Consider the following 25,041-nt stretch of genomic DNA (forward strand, 5'->3'; position numbering starts at 1 on the left):
AATTTAATTCGGTGACAGATGGAATGTCCAATTATACGAATCTTCGCCTCGTGGAATGGAACATTCGGTCTGTCGCCTCATGAAATTATTCTTACCATTGCACTCATAAACATTAATTATTTGTACACTAAAGTACAGATTGTGAAGTTTCAAAAGGTGCAACTGCTCAAAGCATTGATACTTTTCACTGATTCACCTTTATCCAAGCTGTGTCTAAAGGCCCGTAATATTAATCAAGTCTACAATGATCTGTTGGAACGGTTGTTTCTTTTCAACATTTCTGGGGTTTTTTTGCTGGTCTCAGAGGGCCAGAGAGTGTGACTCGGACAGACTCACTAACTCACTGACTGATTGTCGCTTTTGAGCCGGGCAGTGCTATCATATAGGATAACCCTGTAACGCCAATGAATGGGCTAAATCCGGCCCATTATGTAGACCAGATGCATGAAAAGACTTTAAGCGAATAGCCATACTGAATCAATAGTCTGCTATCACCTTGCGGCCATCTTGATTTTTTCCCATTCAAATCAATGTAGCCAAAGCGAGGCTGGAATGACAAATAGTCTGGTTCCTTTTTGCACAAAAAACCATTATCATTCAGTACTGTTATTGGATACAGGGAACATGACTGAAATGGTGGCAGGATTGAAGAAAACTTTGTGCGCTCTGGGATAAGCTTTGCCTTGTCTTGCTATTTTTAATTTTTTTTACCTTTTTAAGGTTGGATTGCCAGAAGCGGTGTTGTCGTCTGGCAATGAGGGCTGCCCTGACCACGTTGTCGAACACCTCATCCACGCCGTACAGTGTGTAGGCGCTGGACTCGTAGTAGAAGGCGTTGATCTCTTTGGCAAATTGTCGGCCCTCTGAGGGAGAGACTATTCCCTTGGGGTCAAAAGGTCGGTGCTTGGTGCACTGGTGGCTGCAAAAAAACCCAAAAATTGTGACCATAGATTTATGTACAGTTTGAACAGACATTTGTAAACAATGGCATTTAGTGATAACTCTCAGTAATTGGTCTATGTGATAAAACGTTAGGGTCAGAAATTGTAGGATTTGTGTCTCCGACTTTTTTTGTTAGAGTCACACTAAAAAGTAGCTCTAATTTGGACTCAAGACTCATAAATGACGATTGACTTAAATGAGAAAGGGGCCAAATATTCACTATTTTAATACTTTTTTTTGTAAGTTTTAAACCCTGGGTTTCAGGTCAGTTTCAGGTGAGGGGATATGAAGTGTTAAAGTAACTGTGTCACACAGAGAATCACTACACAAAAATTCAGCAGTGAAAGGCGACCGAATCTGCCTGCTTGCCCTGAGCTTAACCTTAACCAAAGAATTGTGCAGGAATCTGAAGAGTCATCCATAGTCCACAGCAGATTACCTCAAAGGGTTTTAAAGTGTGTGTGCTAGCTCTATGGGCAAAAGTGGTTTTTACAAAGGATTTTGCAAAACTTGAAGGGTTGTGAAGTGCAGAAGACCAAGAAGGTTAAGCCTAAAAAACAATCGACAGCCAGAGATGACGCCTAAGACAGAGGCGAAGCCAAACTTTGGAAAAACCTCAAAGACTTTGTCATGTCCTCTTAGCAGGTAGTTCTTGCCTCCATGCTATCTCTCTCTCTCTTCTTACCTGACAGGCCCTCGCTCCTTGAGCAGCGCCTCCAGGTCGGCGTACCGCAGGTCGTTCTTGGTGCCGCAGAGAATGATGGGAGCCCGGGGGCAGAAGTGGCGGATCTCTGGCAGCCAGACCCGGGTGGTGTTCCGGAGGGAGATGGCATCGGCCACGGAGAACAGCAGGAGAACCACGTCAGCTCTGACAGAGAGATACACATAAAACAAGAAACAAGCGAGAATTAATAAATGGTCGAAGGAAAGGATAGCAAGAAATCAATTGTGCCCATTGTATTGCACTTTAGTATCGCTTAAAGTTTGAAATATCTGCTAGAGCAATGAAACCTCCCTAAAGGATGCTGGGAGCAGAAGCACAGCAAGGAGCACACGCAGAGGCAGAATGTGTGAGGCAACACCAGAAATAGCCGCGCCAGGTGTCAGCACGTCCAGGTAGTGTAATCAGATTTTATCACGCTTGTATCTGTATGAACTCAGCTTTTCTGCAAACTGTAAAGCAATCTCTACAAATTCGGCATTTGATCTGATGAGTTCAATAGCCTCCAATAGGCTACAAATGTAGAGCACCTACAAATGTTGAGCACAACTGTGTGGGCTATGCATGACTTTTTACTGGGGTTTATTTATTAAAAATGTGCCACTCAGTTACTTTCCTGTCTAGCAGATTTGTCTTTGCAGGTTTTGGGAATGTACATGAACACTGCCATGCTTGTACTTTTTGTTACACTGTATTACATTGTAATTAAATTTATTTGAACAATGGACTCCATGAAAGAACAAGAGAGGGCGCTCTTTGACCAGCGCTTTTTATACGGCTGAAAGCACCTTGTCCAGGTCAACTCCAGCCTGGCTAGCTGCGAGTGCAATCTCGGCAATACAAAACAATCCTGGATTTGGTTAGGGGGGGGGGGGGGGGTGACCCAGAGATTCATGGCAAGTGTGAAACAGCCCTTGAGTTGCAACCAGAAGTACCCTGGTGCATGTACATGTACATCCCCAGTTTGCTATCAAGGAATCTAACCCTGGACAATTACAGGAACTATCGAGTCTGGAGCCAACTGGCCAGTCAGTCATCGCCAGGAAGCATATGGTTATTACACAGGAAGGATGGCGACACCCAAAGGAGTCAGTCCAGACTATTTGGGATACTGTTACCGAGTCAGGGTCCTTGACCTTCAACACCAATTTTGGAGTCGTAATGCAGTCAATCGCAAGTCATCACAATACAGTTCAATCACAAGTCACAAAACAAAACCAGTTTTTATTCTTTAAAGGGAATATACAACATTTGCTTTTGCTGTAATTTTCAGAAATGGATGGAATTGGGGGGTTGGAAATGTTTAGCAAATATAGTTACACTAACTTTTTTGAGGTTTTGGGTTCGAAAATGCTATAAAAACCAAGAAAAACAATCATTTTCCTGTAGTCTGGTTCCCTGACTCCATATAAGAAGAAACAGAGCAGTTTACATACATTGGGGAATTGTAAGGTCAGGGAACCAGTCTAGCTGGCTCGTACCCGTTCATAGGTTTGTAATCGATTGCAAACAAGTGCGATGGTCAATTGGGGCCAGTATTTGAAAAAAAGCCAGTTTTTTCCAACGCTCATCGGCCGATCAGCGTTGGAAATTGATACAAAAATACCACTTTTCTTGAAAATGACAGTATACCAGGTGCCATGATTTTACAGGATGCTTTACACTGTCATTCACTAACAGTCCAGCAAGGTATTTCAAAATGATTTGGTAGTTTTATTTTTTGATGTTTGCAAATGTTGTATTTTCCCTTTAAGTGTGAAAGCTTTTCAAACGAACTGAGACAAAGGAATTCCTTTTGTCATTGTTTATTCCCTAAATTATTTGTGACCTGACAAGAGTAACACCTTGGTCCTATGGTTACAGTGTTTGACTCGCATGCTGTGGTACATGGGTTCGAACCCTGACGGGGAACATGGTGCTTGTGTTCTTGGGCAAGACACTTTACTACAATTGCCTCTCTTAACCCAGGAGTGTATGTGTGGGCCGGCCGTCGTTATGGGCAAGTTTTTCATTGTTAGGGTAATCACGACCGAGTTATGGGGACTTTCTGCTGTCCCCACAGTGTCTTCGGTCCCCATAGGACCATGGGACAACTTTGTAGTCCCCACAGTTGCAGAACAAGAAAATTGGTACCTGTGAAGGTAGAGACAAGGTTGCATTGATCTCGAGCTGCTGCAGAAAAAAAAAGGTTCCATTGCCTGATGAACAGGGGTAATAATTACCAAGCACTTTGAGACCTTTCAATATAAAGCGCTAATAAGCACCACATTTTTGTTAGTCATTTCATGTTTGATTGACTTGTGATTGACTTGATTTTGTACCAACAACCAACGCCTCATACATTAGTGGCTGTTGCTGGTCCTCACTTACATTAATACTGGAGTCTTATATAGCGCACGTATCTACCAACAATTAGGTACTCAAGGCGCTGGAAATTATGTCTATTATTAAAGAAAGGTAAATAAAGTTTATGAGAAATATAAGACCCAATATGTAGCACCTTATAAGGGTTTACAAGGTGCTGCGGCGCATATTGCAGCCACTGCCAGAAACACAGGGGCAAACCCCTCCTCTAAGCGATAAGTGTTACTGGGTTCTTTAACGTGCATTACACAACACACGGGACCTACGGCTTTACGTCCCATCCGAAGGACGAAGCAATAATGGTAAAGTGCCTTGCTCAAGAGCACAAGCACCAGCTCAGCTTCCAGTATAGATCGCCATTACACCTGTTTAACCAATTAAGACTTGTATTACATTGTACTACACTGTATTAACTCCTTGATGAAGCCATAGAACCAGAGTGCTGGGGCGGCTTGGGGCGGTACAAGGAGTAACAGGCAGGGCGCTTTGGAGTGGTACAGTGAATTAAACTCCTTGCTTACATTTCCATGTTGGGTGTGAAGTTCCAAGGACAAGTACACTTGCTGAAAATGGGACAGGCTGAATTTCCATTTCACTACATTGTAATGAAATTGTATCGAGTGACAGCGGCCTTACAGTTGACCTCAATTACGCTCTTCACATAACTGCTACTGGTTTGCCCATCAACGGAGCGCTTATCTGTCATTTTCATTTGATCACGATGTGCTGTGATGCAGTGCTAAATGTAATTAGGCACTGCCTTGTAAAATTATCATGGTTGGAAAGATTGAAATGTAGTTTTGTTTTTTTCAAAATACTACTGTCAGGATTAATTCGAGACCTGTTGAATTTGGCGAGTAAGATTGCATTGTCTTTTTTTTAACACAACTCTTGAAAAGCACTGAGCACGCAGTATTTTATAACAATATGTTGACATTTCACAACATCTGGTTCAAAAGTCCATCACGTGTCCTCTTTCTGTTTAGCATGCATGTGCTAATGTAACTTGAAATACGCACTTGTACACGTATACCTTGTTTGTATATTATGTACACGTATGTTTGGTGTAAGGGATGAGGAAAAATCAAAATGATTTCAGGGATTGACTAAAAAAAAGCAAGTCAAATAATTTTTTTACGAGTTTGAAGTTTTTTCTTCACATGAAGGCTACACAGCCACTTTAGAAAACACAGCAATCATTTCTATATGCCTGAGTATTATATAACTTCTTAACAACGTCCAAAACAACTGTTTTTCCCCTCATGCAGTGCTCAAAAAAAGTTTAAAATTTCCATGACAGTTTCCGCTCGGAAAGTCTACCTTATTTTTTCCCCCGTGTTGTGGACTCTTCAATTTGAATCTGAAATAAGCCTTTTTTGCAATTTAAATGCGTGTGCACACATCATGATTCACGATTTCGTTTCGAGAGATAAACAGTTTGCCACATGCGTGCAAAATCATAGCAGGGTACCAACGAAAATTTCTTGTTTTGAAGTAAAGGCAAAATTTTCATTTTTTTTTTTTAGGCACCATGGCTTCAAATGTTTTGTTTGCTTCAAATATTGTGCGAACAAAAGTTTCCATCTTCGTTTTGGTTTGATGAAAAATTGCAGTATGCAGATTTGAATATCACGTACCACATAGACTCGCATGCTGCTTTGTTTATCTCTCATAAAACTCTTGTTGTGCACACCCGAAGTTGAAATTGCGAAAAGGCTTATTGTAGAACCTACGGCTTATTGTAGACCCCAAAGTCCTTTGACAAAGCTGAATTTTTTTCACTTCAGTTAAAAAGCCAATATGGAGTACCAAAGTGTGATGTCGTTTAGAACCAGAAAGTGTAGTGCAAATGAATGGGGTACGCGCGCATGTTATTTCACGGGCTGAATCACGCGCTAATGTCTTTCACGCACATTTTGTGCGCGTGACATATTCACTTCAGTACTCCATAGAAATGCTGTTAACTAATTAATGTCTGTAGGCTGTCAGTGGCCTAGAAGTCAGAAAATAGTCCAGTTGTGACTTGCTTCGTCCTAATCACCTGGAAATGGCAACGTTTAGAACATAATGTATGCATCGGTGTCGATGGAAATACAGACTGCGAACCAACCTGCCGTAGGCAAAGCGTCTGTCCTTCTCATGATCACCAAACGTGTCCCACAGTCGTAGCGACACGCTCACGCCGTCAATTACCTCCCACGAATTCTCAAGCACCTGGATGGAATGAGAAAAACCCCACGAGAGCCGAGAATTAACACATGTTGGGGGAGACGCAATTCAATTGTGAGTCCAGCGCCTGACCCGGTGATTAGATCATGGGCTACACAATGACGTGTGAATGGTCCGAGTTTATGACACAGACGTAAACACGCCCAGGTGTTGATGTTGCCACTTTCACTGCACATATTTTGTGTGAAAACAACTGCACACGCATTCATGTATCATGTGCAGTTCATTTGACAGAGTGCGTTCAAAGATTAATCCAAAAAGAGCAGAGTTTCCTGCACGTACCTTCTCAAGTTCAAGGAGAAAGGAGGGGGCGGGTATTTTGCCCCAGATCTCAACCAGGGGCAATTGTTTTTAAGAGCTCAGTGAATAAACCCGAGAATGTATTTTTCAAATCTAAATACATCCATCATCTACAATGTAGTAAGGAGATTACAGACTAGGAGTTTTGGATCATTTCTCTGAATCATTAATTAGATATCACGGTTAACTGTCTCTGTCACAGACATTATACACTTTCGTAACGCTACAACTGCCACCATGCAATGACACTTTTTTTAAATTGAACACGAGTACGCCTGTAGACTTCCAAATTACCGAATCAGAAAATATTTTGTAAATTTCACAAAAATCTTTCACATTTCAGTTCAGGACAAAGCACCCTTTATAAACACTAAGTGAAAAAGTTGACAATTTCAAGTACCATTTTGTGGGAACAGTCCATCCAACTTTACGACACTTGTGTCCAAGCATGCGCAAGACGTAAGCCAAAAATTCAAAGAGTTTTCTCTTCTCATTTTGTTTTTTTGGGAAGGGGAAATGTGAAAACAAAAACGAACTTGGGTTTCTACTTGCCAAACAGCAGTCCTGTCTGGTCCGCCTTTTGTCTCGAAGACAAAAAATCAAAGCATGGGGAAGGGGGAGGGTGGTGGTAATGACCCGTATGACCTCAAATGACCTTTGACCCACCCACTTCTTGGCAGCAGTGATATTGATCAACAGCCAACAGCAACTTGGAGCAAGGACTACGGTTAACCATAGTTCGACTAACTTCACTCGAACGCAGGAGGTTGGACTGCTCCTGTCGACTATTTTGAACTGGAGTCTGGGGGAAGGCCGCATCACTGGTAACCAATAGCAGCGCTTATCATAATGCACAACGGGGAGCCAGGACCAAGAAGTTTAGTGACTGGAGACGCTCGCACGTTAAGTGCGCAGGCGTAAGTTGCATCATAAAGTCGACTAATGGTCCTCCCCAAAACTTGCTCCCAGAGGGCTTGTGAGTCTGACAAAAAAAATCAAACTGACCCCAGTGACCTCACATGACCTTTGACCCGCGATCCACTCACCTCCTGGCAACGATGATACTGATCAATGGCCCAGACGGACGGCTTGTGGGTCTGGAACAGCTGGGCCCTGGTCATGGCCCGCTTGGTGGCCCGGGCGACGATGAGGCGCGTCTTGCCCGTGGAGCTGTCGCCCACCACCACGCATTTGACCAGTTCCTGACGGGGGAGCTCGTTGTCCATGGTTAGGCGGGGACGGCATCGATAGGGTTCCACGGCATGGCCTGCGGAAGAGAACAGGAGTTCAAAATTGAGTTAATCAAGTGCGCAAAGTCATGGACATGTGCATACCATAAACAAGTGAAAAGGAGCATACATTGGATACAATGTATTTGGCTCTCAGCACTTTGCCTTTTTTGTGAAAAAGAAAATTCCCTGACTTTTCTCTGATGTTTTCCTGAGGAATGTTCAAAATTCCGTGAGAAATAATTTCACTTTAACGAGGTTGTTGGTAAGTTAAGAGGTTGTGTGCACAGCCAATTGTTATATTCTGGAGCAGTGTGTATAAATTAAAGGACTGTGTAATATTCTCTCACACACAAAAAGCTACCTTAGCCAGTTGGTCAATGGACACAACTTGGAAACACGGTACAAGATACACATAAGCCAAACTGTCGAAAATCTTTTCCTTCTGAGTCACTGTCAAATTCCCAGAGTTTTCCCTGACTGGAAAAATAGAAACCCTTATTCAAAGTTTTCTCAGATTTCCAGCGTGGCATCGAACCCTAATTCACCATAAGCTGCCCACACACTGGAAAAAATTAAAGTTGTTTTTTTTCAGGGATGTTCATGAGAGGACTGAAGTCAATGAATGCCAATGGATGACAGAAAGGCGAAAGGTGGAACCAAACCTACTAATTTTCAAATGACTTGCAAAAATGCACATATCTTCCGCACGTGAGAAGAATGTATGCATGAGCACAAGATGGTAATGGCACTCAATTGTCCTAAAACCCAGACCTAAATCATAAATATCACGAACGTGACTGGTTTCAGTGATTTTGAGTGCTCAGCTTTCTTAATGTCTAGGTATTCACGCCTTCCCCAAAGATAGCATACATTTTACCAGCCTCACAGACGGAACAGGGAAAGCAACTTGTGCTTCGGGGTCGGACACATAACCTGACAATTTTCACAAGTCCAGGAGCGATGTGCCCGGTATCTGCACAATCTAATCCATGAGATGGCGATAGGGCCACATTCTTGTAACAGGCACGGCCGCGTTCGGATCACGTTTAGCGACCAGACTGTATCTCATGTCATTGATTACATTATTAGGAAGGGGGGGGGGGGTGGGGAGAGTGGGTAGGAAGGGAGGGGAATTCAATGTTCAAGGTATGTCTAGAACTGATTGGTGCCTGGGAATTAAGTGGAGAAAGTTGTATGAAAGTTTGCATCTCACCTTCCACTCGTTAAATTGATTGTGAAATAGGAGTACTGCCTGTCTGTAAGACAAGCATGTTCCCGATACATCACTCGATCCTCATCACTTGTTTGCACATACCGGTACATTGTCATGTTCAAATACGAACATGACAAATATATTGTATACACAATAAAAATATGTTTTGAATATATTCAGAAACATATATTTACGTACAAAAGAAGTGACAAAAGGACAGTTCAGACAGCTACAAAAATGCAGTCGGGCAATTCCACGGTTACTCACGTTACATTTTTGATGTACTTTTTAAGTTTCCTTGGGCTGTAATTACCTTACTGAAAGAAACGTTACGAAAATGTAACAGGAGTAACCGATTTTGTGTGTCTTGTTTATCATACATTACACATTTTTCTGGATGTCATCTTTGGTGCTTAGGTAGGTCTGGGTCTACTCTATCTACCATGGGGATAACAGTTATTAAACCTTTTCAGTAAGGTAATTACAGCCCAAGGAAACTCAAAAGTACATCAAAAATGTAACCGTGGAATTGCCCAGTTGGCAGTAAGTTTGATTAAAACGTCAGGCAAATCTGGTTTGAGCAAGTGTATTCCTTGATAGATGCAGTTGATCGAATGGGAATTATGGCAAGCCGCATACAAAATTCCATGAAAAATAGTCGGCAGAGGGTTTGAGGGCCGCCGAGGGCCTGGAGCATGTACGGTAGGGTCTATGGTATTGAGGTTGCAGATGCCTAAAGACACCCCTTACAATACCCATTCCTTTTGTTCTATATAAAACTTTCATAGGTAAATATGCTAAAATCGGGAAAAATCTTGACCAAAAAAATTCTGAAATCAGGATAAAATCCTGACAAATTTCACCCCTGTACATGTACATGCACACTGCATACATGAGATCTGAAGGTCTGCAAACAGACGGCGGAGAATACATTTGGAAATTTGCAGAAACACAATATGCTCATTTTGTGATTTTTGGCCTGAAAAGAAGGTTTAGAATACAGTGCTCTTCTAAAATGGACGCACACCCGTGATATCGACTTCAGTTATTAAAAAATCGTCCACATGCATGACAGCACCGGTATCCCCGCATAGGTACCGGTGTCCATCTAACTGTGTTGTGCACCCAAAATGAAGCTCATTTTATGAAAACAAATGTTCACGTTTTCGACAGTGTCTGTGAGACATGAAGTGATATGATAGCGTGAGTCAGCATGCTTCTACTTGTATTAGCCCAAGGGGTACAAGTCCCTGTAAAAGGACATCAAAGTCAGGTATGTTGGTCGAGAATTTCAATCACAAACACTCACGAATCCGCTAGGTATCAAGTAACAGCACACTACAATATTTTCCTTACTACGCGCCCCGGGCCAGATCTCTGTCGACACGAAGGTACCGCTAGCTAATAAATCCACTGGATTCTTTTAGAAGACTCTGTACTGCTCATATACAAAAATGTACACGTACATGTATGGTGAGAATGTGCTTCTACACCTACATGCATGGCGCTCGGAAGTCAATTTATAAGGGAACAAATTATGTGCTTGACCAGTTTTAAACCAGGCTTGGGGGCTGGATGCTGATAACAGCCCGAGCCAAAAGCTCCCATTCATGAATACCTTTTGGTCAAAAGTTATAAATTTCCAATATTTTTGTTCAACAAATTTACTCCACGTTTTTTAAACACCCCTCTTGCTGTGTTTATGGTATGTGCCTCTCTCGAGTAGTACTAAAAAATCTCCTTATATGAAAACTGGCGTGTGTCCGCGCAATGTGGCGATCCTTTGCACTTAATAGCACTGATGTTCTATCAACTTTCATAAAAATACGACTTTATCACTTGTTTTCAAATGAATACTGTACATACATTTTTGAAGCGCCTTGGAAAGTTTAACTCTTTGCACGACTGCACACACATGCCCTCAAATCAGTGTGTGCAGAGAAGCATCCTTCTAATATTGCTCTCACGAGTTAGCCACACATTGCCATCTGCGTTTCACGCAAAGAGTCGACAGTTGGTTGCACAGTTGGTAAAGTGAAGACATTCGACACATTTGACCACGGTTCAACGCACTCACAAACAAGTGCTGCGATTTCTTGCTCAGGTGCGCTTGATGTACTGTATATATGTTCTTCAACAAATTCCATTTTGAATTTTCACTTGATGTTGTTTTTATTTAATGAAAAAAAAAATCCTTTTTCCGATTGCGGTCACTAATGCAAACCTATTCAGAAAAGGCTTATATTTTGGGTTCCTTTTGCGAACAAACAGTTCTGCCATGAGCAGACTGGTTCTTGCTGAAAATTATTCCTAACTAATCATTGGCCTAAAGTATTGATTATTTTCTCATCCAAAAGTGATTAAGGTTTTTATTGCATTGCTACAAAAATAACAGTTTATGAAAATAATAATAATAATAATAATAATAATAATTTGGGAGGCTAATCATCCTTACTCGCAGCTGGTTTGCTGAATTGCGAAGGACGCAGCTACAACGTGGTCGGGCCGCTGGCACGTGAAGGCGCCTATGGCTGCCAGCCACATCGACCCATATATGACCACGGAGCACAGCCTGAGATCGAAAGTGTTTGATTTTGCCGTGGAAAAACCCTTGTGGCACTTGAAAATAGTACGGACAGTGGTACATGTACATACATGTTCAAAATTCCATGCACATCAACCAATGTTCTGGTTAAAGGTAATAAATAACATTTGCAAACAAAATTAAAGAGGTTGTGGAATGCTGAAAATCGTTTTGTTTTTTATATTTTTATATTGTAGAGTAGACCCATATATAGCATAATGACAAACTCCCATTCTTTTCTGATGTGCGTTTATATGTTTATAAAACTGAAATTCATCGAGTAATTTGTTGGTCGGCGAGCGCATAAATGACATCAACAGTCGTCGGGCTCTTCGTAAAATCAGAAAAAGCGTGACGTAATAAACAGGACTCGTTTATACAACGACTGTTTACTGCTGCCCAACCCGCCCCGTCAGCACGTGTGACTCGCAGTCTAGCAGTGAAAAATCAACATTTTGTAAAAGACTCACAGAGATTGATATTCCTTCCCATTGCTTAATTTTTGGATGAGTATATTGAACAAGGACACGGTGACATCTGAGCTGTTCTTCCGTATAAATTTGAGCCCCAACTGCCCGAAAAAGAGACCAGCAAAAACACGGATACTGCAACTGGCCAGCTGAAAACGCCAGGCAACGCGGCTCTGATGAGTTGTTCGGTCTGCGACGTTCGGCGTGAAAAAAAAAACCAGCTACGTTTTATCCAAGGACTCAAAGTATTATGTTCATGATAACATTTGATTTTTAGATGAGCATCAACAGTCCTATCGCAACTTTCTTCGTGTTTTACCGACAATCTCAAACGTTATTCAGTCCAAAGAGACGACAAATCGTCAGGTTGTTTTCGAATTATACGCGTACGGCACGCATAACGCATCACGGCGGTGGATGTGGTCGACCGTGTCCAGAAATAATGTTGTACGGTTAGCAGCGTCGCCGGCCCCGGTCAAGTTCCTTGCGTTGCCTGGTGCTTTTTATGTATACGTTCGCCACAAAAAAATTAGTCCTCTTCTCTTTTCTTTTCTTGTGCATTTTAACCCTTGTTTTAACATCCTGAAACGATAATTACGAATTTACTTGAATTTTGAAATTGTTAACTTTATTGTTTTCCCCCCAAAAAGCCGTAAAACAACGCCAGGAGACTATGTAAACCTCAGCCTGTAAACGTGGCTACAAAAAAGTACAATTCATAAATCATAGTCATGCTCCGTTCATAAAACAAAAATCTCTTACGACATGTTCGGGATCCCGGTTGAAAACAAAATTCACTGGTCCCGAAATTTAAGCACTATCATTATTTTCAGTACCTAATTAAGACTTTATTCAAGAAATTCCAGTAGCAGAGAATTTGTCATTCGATCAAAAGAAGTTCTAGGGAAAATGGAGGCCCGTCACATAATCAGCATTAACGTAAGGAAAACTACGCGGTCCTTTTTCTACGCATTTACCTTCAATTTGCAACGCGTGCGCGTATGCTGCGCAGATAATGGAGGGTCGAGGATACATTTGAACGGGTTTACGGTTCTTCAAGATTGGCAATGGACAAATGGTCCAAAACAGTCTTCCCTATAAATCATTAACAAATCATATCTCTATCATTTCTTGTCCATGCAATTTCAACAAATCTCTTGAGAAAAGAAGACTCTTGCCGTACAAAATGTACAGTGCATGATCAGCGCTCTATCCGTTAATTTGGCTGAAATCCGATCTCGTGTTTTCGCACGGTACCTTTCGGACAAACTGCATGGCTACGGAGGATTCTTATTCCTCCATGCTGACACCCGGACTCGACGGGAAAGCTGGAAATTTATTGCAAACAAAATGTGGTGTGATTACAGCCAGCGACTGACACAATTATAGGCATATAGGTTTGCCTTGGCCTAGTGCGTTCGCTACCCGTACACGTATCAACAACGAATAATTTTGAAATTCCAACACCGTTTACCGGTGTCAAAATCTACGGTCCCAGCGGCCGGGCCCGGGCCGGCGGCACAAGTACACCCGTGAATTTCCAGCCACCTTTAATACATAGCGCGTGTCACGGTGATGCGATATGGCGATGTGCATGTGAACGATCGAACGATGTTGATGTACGCAGACATTTCTTACTATGGTTGGCCGTTAGGGCAAACACAAAAGAATGATCCCCGATCTATAAATAATATGATGTGTAACTATCAAAATACTGAATAATCAATAGAAAGTACCAAAAAGTCAATGGAGATATCTTCCTATTAAATTCTAAACTTACCCATTAGAATTTCAGGGGTAAAAGCTGTTGCCAACTACGGTTGAATTTATGGAGCATGTGGCTGCCCATACAAAATGTCGCTCAGCGTAATTGTAAACAAAGTCATGTCGTTGCGCGGAGTGATTTGCAAAAAGTTTCGCTGGAACTACGCTGCATCGGGAGTCCTGTTTATTACGTCACGATTTACTATGTTTTGTTTGCTGCCCCCAACGACGACTTTTACACAAATGCACGTTCGGGTCGAAACAGGACCTGAAAAACAGCTCGAAAAAGTACCTTTTGTATTCATTTCATGACAGAAACAATAGTCGTTTTTATTTCATCACACCCTAGGCTACATATACCCGAAAAATGACGGAAATGTCTTCGAGCATTCCACAACCTCTTTAAGAAATTATTATGAAATACATATGCACCTTACTTGACTGTGAGTGAATACAAGTCTCAAGCATCCTACAAAATCATGGCACCTGGTGTGCTGTCATTTTCAAGAAAAGTGTATCAATTTCCAACGTTGGTCGGCTGACCATCGTTTGAAAAAAAAAAAGAATTTTTGCAAATACTGCCCCCCCCCCAATGTACCAAATTTAAATCCACATTTTGTTTGCAACATCAGTTACACATTATGGAACAGATGCAAGCTAGCTAGTCTGGTTCCCTGACCTGACGATTCCCAAATGTCTATAAATTGCTCGAGATCTGTTTCGCCTCAAGTAGGGTCAGGGAACCATACTACAAAAACAGCATTTTTTTTTTACAGCATCTATGAACACAAAACGTTAAACAGACAGTGTAACAATATTTGCTATAAAATACTAACCCCCAAATCCATCCATTTCTGAAAATTACAGCAAAAGCAAATGTTTGCATAAATACCTTTAACAAATGAAAAGTAGCTGATTGAACCTGCTTCATGTAAAATGCACTGTACTAGTGAGAGGAAAGATCATTAATTCATCGTGTACCGTCATGTTTTGACAAGCGCAATATCCGGCAAGCACACATGGGAAACATGTCCAATTGCGTGCCGCCTACAATTTCTGACACAAAGCATGTATCTCTCATTAAATTCTAAAAGGCTTTGCCGCATACAGCGAGATGAGGTTTCATTATTAAAGACAGTAATTACTAAACCCAATTATGTTTTTATGAATTGGCTGAAATTACATCTGCGCTAGGACAAATTAATGAAATATGCACTGCAAATCAATCAATCATATATGGAGGCATTTTTTGAGGTGCGTCATAAGCATACGTTTTGGTTTATATGTACACATTTTTAGGATCATTTAGTTTTCAATCATTTTTTATTGTTTGACATGTAAGACCGAGTATTATAAAAAAAACCGTTTCTCATCCGGTCTCTTTGAAAAAATGAAGGAGGCAGGCGTTTTTTTGGTGTCAACACTTTTGCTGATACAAACTTCTGTCCAACGGAACCGTCACCTTTTCTACATAGCTACAATTTTGTTGGAAACAAATAAAAAGACAAGCTATTGAAAATATATTTGCAAACTATATTGGAAATGTATGAATTAAACAAAAAAATGTAAAAAGGGGGAAAAAAGGACGCAGGCAGGAAAAAGTAAGCGGCCAGGAAGAAAAACTGGTTTAGTTTTTTACTTGGCCTAAGCAAAATTGCTAAAAAAAAAAAAGGGTACATAAAAATTAACCCGTCCAACTTTCAGCTCATGTAGTGGCTTATTGAAACATACATGCATGACTTTCTGTACACTAGAAAAAATAAAGAACATGTACATGTACATAAAATACCTGTACGTGTTACCTGCATTGATTTTTTTGATCACACTCAACACATCAAGAAAGTGCATTCTTGAGGGACCATGCCATCACCATTAAACAAAAATGTGGATGCATGCACACGTACGCACTACCACCTGTCAACACGCAGGCCCAACCTAAGATAGTCATTTATCAAAGCAAGTCCACGTTCAATCAATGTGACATGGACACTACCTGGACAGGATATTGTGCGAGTTTCATTAGATTCATGATCTATTATACTGTTCGTTTGTTTCTTTGTTTGTACATGTAGCCTTGATGTAATGATGAACCGCATTCTATAGACATGTGCAGGAAAACTCCGTTTAATATTGACAGCAATCAGTAATCAATGGGAATCTACTGTATACATGTTTACACAAAGCCTGTATAAATCTCCGTCATCTGATTGGTCGGTCGTTTGATCACATGTCATTGAATTCTAACAGTTCTATTTCACGGCAAATACATGTACCGGTACAAGTTCCATTGCACGGTCATGATTGGTTCTGACCGATCAGATGACGAGGATTTCTTAAGGTGTTGTACAGAAAAGAAATCATGAATGTTTCACATTCGTGCAATGGTTAGAATAATTTCATTCGGTGACAGATGGAATGTTCCATTCCACTCGGCGAACTTTCCATCAGTCACCTCATGAAATTATTCTTACCACTGCAATCACGAACATTCATTATTTGTACATACATGTTTTGTATGAGTTGAAACAGCCTAAAATCAGAGTTGATATTCAAACAACCATAGCCGGACTTGGACTCAAGACTTGAATCAAATGACTCGTGACTCGGACTCGAACCAAATGACTCGTGACGGTGACTCGGGCTCGAACTTGAACCAAACGACTCACGATTCGTGACTCCGACTTGATCCAACTGACTCGATCAGCTACATCACTGCCTAAAATGGAAAGCCAATTTCCCCCTAAATTTATACATGTATGAATGCGTCAAAGTCCTGTGAACACAATGTATGGACTCAGCTGATGCATGTTATGTGTACTGCCTACATATTACAGCATTCTGCGCAATAAAATACAGATTCTCACGTACATGTACGTATACCTTTGTCTCACTCACATGAAGATGCAAAAGGCTTAAATCGATGTGCATTCAGTTGCAAAGCCATATTCCAATGCACTTTTCCCTATATCATTCACATGAATCACTATATATTATATGAACGCCACAATTCGGGGTTGAGATTGGGTGAAAATGAACAATCTGAGAAATAATCGGTTGAGCCTTGCCGAGGGCACCAGAGCAATGTATAAGTCTACGGCATGCTTTGTGTTGAATGCCCCCTATACAATACCCATTTCTTTTGCTGTACTTTCTTATACCGGTACATGTAGGTTAATGCACCTTTATAGCAAAACCTTGGGGATTCCAGATTTCGAAAGGGAAAATTCCTTAGGACAAGAAAGACTGAAATCAGAAAAAAATGGTGAAAAGTGTAATCCACTGCATGAGCTGAAACTTCAACTGGCTAGGTTTGAAAATTTTTCTTTGGATTTTGAGTGGTGTTATTATTGGTGTTATTAAAATGCATGAAAAGCAAACAATCCTATACGTCAATGGTGCACACAGGGGGGGGGGGCCTTGAGCCCCCCAAGAGGTTGTCAATTGGTTTTTTTTTTAATTCCAACAATTTGCCCATGGTGATATGTATGTGGCCTATTTTCGAGTTTATAATAGGGGTGTAAGTGGTGCCACTAACGTCAACATAGTCTCCCCCCCCCCCAAAAAAAAAAAAAACCCAATTTTTTTCTGCGGCCACAAATTTTGGACCACATTTTTTTATTTTTTAAAATTTTTTTTTAACTTCTACCGGTAGCAAAATTGAAAAAAAAAATTTGAGCCACCCAAAGCCAAATCCTGGGTGCGCCACTGCTATAAACGCCTTTAAAATACCGGTACAGAGCTCCGAGTGACTTCACTGGCAGAAAAAAATAACACAGACGACCTACAGTAATTACAAAATACGACAGTCCAAAATCCTTCCGTATCTGGCTTCTGCTAAAATATTCATTTGATATCCCCCCCCCCCCCCCCCCGCAAAAAAAAAGGACACAAAAAAAAGCCGCCAGTCTTCTCACAAGCCCGGGTGCCAATCACCTCCCTCTGGTGTCCACCGGGGGTTCAGTGACTAAGAAAAACCCTCCCAAACCTCTGGGGACAAGTCTGCCATTTAAAGCGGCCTCCAGCGCAAAAACATGTTTACGTGAGTCAGTGCTGGATCTGTGCCCGTTTGTCTTCGTCTGTTTCTTCGTTTGCAATTCTCAAAAGTGATGATCCCCGAACGTTTTTAAAAGCCAAATTGTGAGAGAGCGGGAACAAAAATAAATCCGCTGGAAATCAGTTTCAAAGAGACCCTTATGCGCAACAGTTGCTTCAAGAAATCATCTGAGGGTTCATGTTTTTGTGCATGTACATGGGGTCATTCTATAAATTTGGGGTCCACTTTTTTTCCTGTCCCTGTTACATCTGACGTCTGTGGTAATTATAATTCTGATGCACTCCATGATGCAGTCGTCCACTAAGAAAGATTATGAATAGGAAACTACCTACCCAACAAATTAAAATAATTACAATTTGAAGTCATTCCTGATGATATTTGAAGGCAACTTAATTGCCAAGGCAACAGGGACAGGAAAACTGTTACAAACTTAGGACACTAAATTTATAGAATTTATTAGAATGGCCCAACATGCATGTCTTCATGTATAACAAGATTTTTCCTACATGTATATCTTTAATTGTCTTCAAAAATGCGCCAATACACCTGTCCAAATAACAGATGAAAGTGATCTGTTCAACTGGAGAGCTTGTTGGAATTTGACCGAAGCAGCACTACATTGTACATGTACATGTACCGTACCAGCATTTTTTGCTGTTGTTTACTCAAGGATCCTATACAGTTATGTGTACATTTAACTCACCAGGTTTTATACAGCTTTAAATCCATCTTGGAAGGGCATGCTTTGCATATTTGGAGTTACAGTACAAGCATGTACATGTACGAATGTAAATGTACGTACGTACGTACGTTCCTGTCTTGTATTACGCTTGAGGACAGACACACAAAGGGAGAACAAAAGATCTTTTCAGTCCTCGAATGACGGTGCTTTTGTTCGAAACTGTCCTCGATCGTACGTTTACGTGCTTAGTCTATGGGAAAGTGTTAAAGTACAGGGACAAAGGGAAACACAATAGGTTGTCCTCAGGTGTATAGTAAAACACGACTGTGCGTACGTACATGTACATGCATGTATCTTTCATTCCTTGATTATGGGAAACCAATCTTTTTCAACAACTACAACAACTACAACAACAACAACAACAACAACAACAACAACAACAACAAAACAATACAAGGCAAGCCAGGTAAAGCTGGTCCCAAAGTGCACACAATTCTATTTTTATAAATTCAGAATAGATTTACTGGAAGTCTTTTCATGCATGTGGTCTACACAATAGGCCGGATTTAGCCCATTCATTGGCGTTACGGGGAACTCCTATATGATAGCACTGCCCAGCTCACAGGTGGCAGTCATTCAGTCAGTGAGATAGGTGCATTATAAAGTAGACACAACTGGGAATTTAGAAAAAACGAGGAAATTCCAAACCACACAGGACTTTCTGCAGTGTTCTTCAATCTGATATGGCATTCATGAGAAGTGAAAATCGAGGAAGTCAGTAGATCCGGGGAAAAGTTGCATGCCTGATGTCCACTGTACACATCAACATGTAAATTTACAGGGAGCCAAAAATTAGAGGTTTTGAAGTATACATGTAAATGAACTGCAGTCGATTTCACGAAACTTTACCCAATTGCGTACTTAAGTCCGATTGCACCACAATTTATTGCGCAACATTTCACGCTGCGCAACATTTCAGTTTCACAAAAGTTTCATAGTGCATAAGTCAACAACTTGCGCAAGAAATTATGGCATTATTTGGGCAATAATTTTAGGTGGCATAAGTTGTGGCGTAGCGACTGACGTACCAGCAAATTGTGTTCTTCATGGAGCCTGTTATTGCACAACATATCAAGGTTGATACAGGACACTCACAGCTGTATGTGTCTGAAGTAAAATGAATTGCTATTTTACTGGTGACTGAGGTTTTTGAGTTGAGGAAAGAAAGTCAGACAAATCTATTTTCAAAATGGCGGGCGGAGGTGAATCAACGACTGTTTCGTGAACTAACAAAATCACACACAAACAGCCGTCGTAAATGTTGTTATTATCCTCATCCAAGATGTTCAGAATATTTAAAATGTTGTGCAGCTACGCCAATTTTCGTGAAATCGATCGTAAATTAACTGCACAGCCGCATAATAAATTTGTTGCGCACGTAAGTCCTATGCATGGCCTACCGTAAGTTACCGACCGTTTAGTGAAATTGGCTGCTGAACAAATATCAAATATTACAAAAGAAACCTACAGACCAATTTACAACACGTTCCTGGATGTGTACCAGCTCCTTTCCTGTTCTTCAACGAAATGATGATACATGTACATAGTATATACACGTACAGTGCATGTATCTGTACATTAGCCGACAGCGCAGCGAGCAAGTCAGGATTACAGATTAACAGATAATCAATTGTGCCAAGGGCAGCCAACATCAAAAAGGACATTCCCTGTGTACACTGTTACACACATTCACATGCTAAGGACACGACAGCCTAATGGTTAATCTTATTTCTTATATTCAATTACTCCAGCAGACTCCACAAACATTTCAAATTGTGTGCATGTTTTTAATCAAGCATACCATGGGACCAATATATGCATACCTTCAGATCAAAGGAATTTAATTTTTTTTTATCAATGTGTGCATATTTCTCCATGCTCTACTTCTAAATACAGTCTAATCCTAGAAATGCAAGTCATCAATATGCCAAATTGTTCACGGTGCGTACATGTACATCCTTATTTACAGCTCTGCGTGACGATGTGCGTGTCTAAATTAAAGTGGCGTTAACGGTTATTTCCATTAATCATTCTATGGGCTTGAACAGAACAAATGGAATCTCTGAGAACAAGAAGTAATTGTCTCTTTTGTTTTTGAGAATCTGATCTATTTTTTTTATTAGAATTAAGATGATTGAAATGGAATTTTATATTATCACAAGTAGGATCAGTCGGCAGTTTTGAAAATCTCCAGAAAACGCCGTGTCGGGGTAAAAGGTCGAAAGGTATTCACACATGCATGTAATGTTTTCGGGACTTGGTCCACAACGCTTGTGTGTCCACAAATACGCGATATGTTGTGTGATTTTTTTCGGTCCATCCTTTAGGCACAGGTTCCAGTTGATATACTTATGTGACGTCTTGGGTCGCTCGAAGAAATCAATTTGAACTTGACTTTTATACAAAATTGTACGAAAAGTCACACAACTTTGTTACATAGATGTTTACAAACTCATTAAATACTAGTAAGTATTAATAAAAGTGCATGACAAAGTCGCTTATAAACTGGTACATGTGTAGTGTAGGCCTTAAGAATTTGCTGCTTCTTGTTTTAACCAAATGTGATTGAACAAAAACGTTTAACGATCGAGATAAATTTTGCTCCACATAAAAATGCAATAATTCACCTGCATGAAATGATGGTACTGATTTATCTGGGTCAATTCATGACCTTTAAAGGGAATATACAACATTTGTAAACATCGAAAATCAAAACTAAAAAATTTTTACGAAGTACCTTACTAGGATGTTGGTAAATGACAGTCTAAAGCATCCTGTAAAATTATGGCACCTGTGTGAAGTCATTTTCAAGAAAAGTGGTATTTTTGTATAAATTTCCAGCGGTGATCGACCACCGTTGGAAAAACCTAACTATTTTCAACTACTGCTCCAAATTTACCATTTTTTTCAGTCCAAATTTTGTTTGCTATTGGTTACATGTTCATGAACGGGTGCAGGCCAGCTAGACTGGTTCCCTTGCCTTACATTTTCCATCATCTATAAAATGATCCATTTTATCTTTTGTGGAGTCAGGGAACCAGACTACTTGAACATTTTTGTTTTTTTTGGTTTTTCCAACTTTTTTGAACACAAAACTTCAAAAATGTCAGTGTAACAGTATTTGATCTATTATACTAACCTCTCAAATAGTTCATTTCTGAAAACTACAGCAAAAGCCAATGATGTACATTCCCTTTAAGATAAAACATGCCAGTACATGTATACGTAAGGTACATTTGCACTATATAGACACACCTTAGTGTGTCATTATGCAAATACATGTACCTTTAATAGCTTGCCAAGCTTACCATCATGCTTACAAACATATTTACAATTGAGATTAAATATCTGTCTAGACTGAGAGAGAAATTCACCCCTCCCTTAAAAAGGACAGTGGATCATTTGCTGCTATCCAAAAAGTAACTGACCAAATTATTGTTAAAAAGCTTCCTAATGGTTTAAAGCTTTGGCACTAAACTCCCTGTGAAATTATTATTTCAATAATAATAATACAATAAGACATGTAAGAAGGTCATTTCCAAAGATGAGTCAAGTGACGCATTTTTGGAAATTTCAGTTCGTAGTGGGTTTGTAATTGGGCGAATCAGTGAACGGGTGCGCGCAAGCCTTGACACGATACACACACGCACGCGGTTGCTATTATTCGACGGTTCAGTGCGTGACATCACGTAGCTGCAATCGGCTGATTGAGAATTAACGTGTCCCGGATGCTGATTTCGGGCACAATTCAAAACATGACTCGGCAACTTTTGAACTGAAATCGAGATCCTAGAATATTGTTTTCTCAGAATATACAGCATTCACAGAGCTAAAGCTTCATCAGGTTAGTTGTTAAGCACCCGTCTTTGGATTTTAAGCACTTTTGTTGCTTCAAACAAAAAATACACAAATGATAAATGATCTGCTCTACATTTAATTTTAAAAAAAGTCTAAATTCCATTTGTGTTTTTGTAAATGAAATTAAAAAAATGATTTAATGTGCTATAAATTCCAATGTTGTACTGGAAGTGTAGTTTTCATAAGAATGTGATGTTGCATATACTGTACATGTATGACAATTTAACATTGTTTATTTTATTCTGTCCTTGCACCAGCTTTTTATGACCCATATTGCCGAGCTGTGTACATACATGTAGTCAAAATACACACGTATGTATGTACCTATGTACACATAACTATTCATAAAATGGAATTTGTGTGGGGTGATGTAAATTCAATATTTGGTTTTGCCCTTCACCAACGTGTTTTATAAACACCGTATACTCAGTTGACATCACCCGACACAAATTCCATCTTATGAATAGTTTGGTTGCAGCACTGCTATATCAGATTCGAACCAGCCAGCCGGCCCTAGCAAGCTTGGTGGTCGATTGGTAACACGTCTACACTAGTAAACAGGAGTGGGTTCGAGTCCCACTTGAGTGATTTTTTTTCTCACAATCACTTGGGACAACACTGAATACACGCTGTTTATATGTTTGTGAAGGGCAAAATCCACGATTGAATTTATGTATACTTAGGTAACCTCATATGCTACAAACTGAATTTCACAGACATGTTCACAGTGTTAGAAGATTCGTTTTTTAGTTTTTAGTAGTTGACAAAGCTCCTAGTTTAGGAGTGAAACATAACTACTAAGAAATCGTGAGTAACATCTTTACGTTTTTGGACTGGAAAAAACGAATGTTGTAACTCTTATTTTACCAACAATCCAGATGAACTTATTTAAAGACTATGTTCACAGTGTATTTCAGACCACATACGTGTACATGCATGTTTCTACTGCCTGGACAGATTTGACTTGTTTACGTCAAACTATATAAATACGAGTGATAAATCACTGCTTTCTTATCTAAAAAATCGTGCGTCGTGCCATCTGCTGAAATCTGCTCGTGACCATCCAATCTTCGTCCTGATCAAAAAATATATACAGGGAGTAGGGTTCAGCACATGTCATGCTTCCACGTTGAATCTGCCTACAGCAGTTTCATTCCAGAGTTATCATTTCAAACTCTGGAATTGGTTACTGCACGGGAAGTGTACGTATCCCATATGATATATTATTGATGTACGGTACCCTAACGTGGCGTGGCCCCTAACGTTGGGCACTTTGATTGTTCACCTGTAGCGCTTAGCTGGAGCAAAACTTTTAACTGAAAAAGTGAAATTTCATCAAGTTCTAAACACTCCCTTTCATAAATCACGAGTTTATCTACCCGTTACAAAGTTAGAACTATTTATTTTGGCGTGATTTTTTATTTTATTTCGAAGTGCACAGTGAATCCTTTGAAAATGTCCCCCCCCCCCCAAAGAAAATTATTTTTTCTATTTCATACCCAAACTTCTATTTGGGTATTTAAGTAGAGATAATAATGGTTCATCAGAATTTATCGACTTTACAGAAATTCTTATATGTTAATTTGGAATTTTCAGAGATTTAGTCAAGTGCGCCACGTTAGGGAACACTCGGCTGAGTTTGTGCCCAATTTCTGGACGCAACCGTTTTTTAATTTCGGATTAAATTTCAGAGACTGTTCAGAGAGATTAAATAGCAAGCATTAATAAGGGAAAAGTACCAGTATTTCACTGAATGAATTCAAAGTTTGTCTACAAAGAAGTTTGGCAACACAACATGAGGAAAGTCGGGGTAAAGGTCGAAGTGCGCCACGTTAGGGAACACCACTATACACATACATTTGGCAGGCTGCTCCAAAAGACTAGAAAATTAAAGGATACCATTTATAATATACCCCCTTAATAATTTATTGCCGTCGATGATTCCTGAAAGCAATCTACCTGATCTTGATGAAGAGCGAAACATCAAAAATCGACATTACATGTAAATGCCCGTTATTTATATTTATCTACTATTTTTAATGTATTATTTTGGTGTCTTTCGTTTTTGTTTTAATGGTAAAGGACGTCGAAAAAAATATCAAACAGCAAAGAACAACGGCCAGAGTGTGCAATGTTTTGTAAGAATGTTTTGTTTAGCAGCTTAGCAATGCTTGATCGTCACACTTCACAGTTGAATTTTGCGTGATGCACATATGTTCGACGACTATACATGTAAACTAGTGGAAGTGACCATCAGAGTCAGAAGTTTAAATCATCCCGCGACCGCTTAAGCCTGTCGCACACGAGAGCTACGTGCTGAGCAAAAAGTCTCTTGAGGCTGTTTGCTCAGCACGTAGCTCACGTGCCGACAACCTGAACTACGTGCTGAGCTAAAAAGATTAATTAGCCAATGAAATCACGTACTCTGTACACGTGATTTAAAGATATTTTTTTGTGGAAATCTTCTAAAGCCTGCTGGCGTTTGTCCCCATTTAAAAAAAAAAAAAATCACCTGACTGCCAAAGAACAATGTGTTTTCACTGGTTAGTTAACTTTTTTTTTAGCTCA

General features: G+C 40.1%; 1 protein-coding gene across 4 annotated transcripts in view; it reads right to left on the reverse strand.

The window, feature by feature from the left end:
• LOC119739739 (rho-related BTB domain-containing protein 2-like) overlaps positions 1-25,041 on the reverse strand; it is a 46,797-nt gene that overhangs the window by 8,515 nt on the left and 13,241 nt on the right. For 3 of the 4 annotated variants that reach the window (XM_038214780.1, XM_038214779.1, XM_038214778.1), the window contains 4 exons: positions 7,603-7,823; positions 6,138-6,241; positions 1,628-1,810; positions 712-919 (listed from right to left, as the gene is read on the reverse strand). In XM_038214780.1, coding sequence (XP_038070708.1) covers positions 712-919; positions 1,628-1,810; positions 6,138-6,241; positions 7,603-7,782 — 675 coding nt within the window. In that variant the 5' untranslated portion in view covers positions 7,783-7,823. Of the gene's footprint in view, positions 1-711; positions 920-1,627; positions 1,811-6,137; positions 6,242-7,602; positions 7,824-20,087; positions 20,128-25,041 lie in introns of those variants that run through there. The other variant, XM_038214781.1, reaches the window with a different exon arrangement.

The sequence above is a fragment of the Patiria miniata genome, unplaced genomic scaffold, assembly GCF_015706575.1.
Source record: "Patiria miniata isolate m_02_andy unplaced genomic scaffold, ASM1570657v1 HiC_scaffold_4, whole genome shotgun sequence".
In the NCBI taxonomy this organism is placed as follows: domain Eukaryota; kingdom Metazoa; phylum Echinodermata; class Asteroidea; order Valvatida; family Asterinidae; genus Patiria; species Patiria miniata.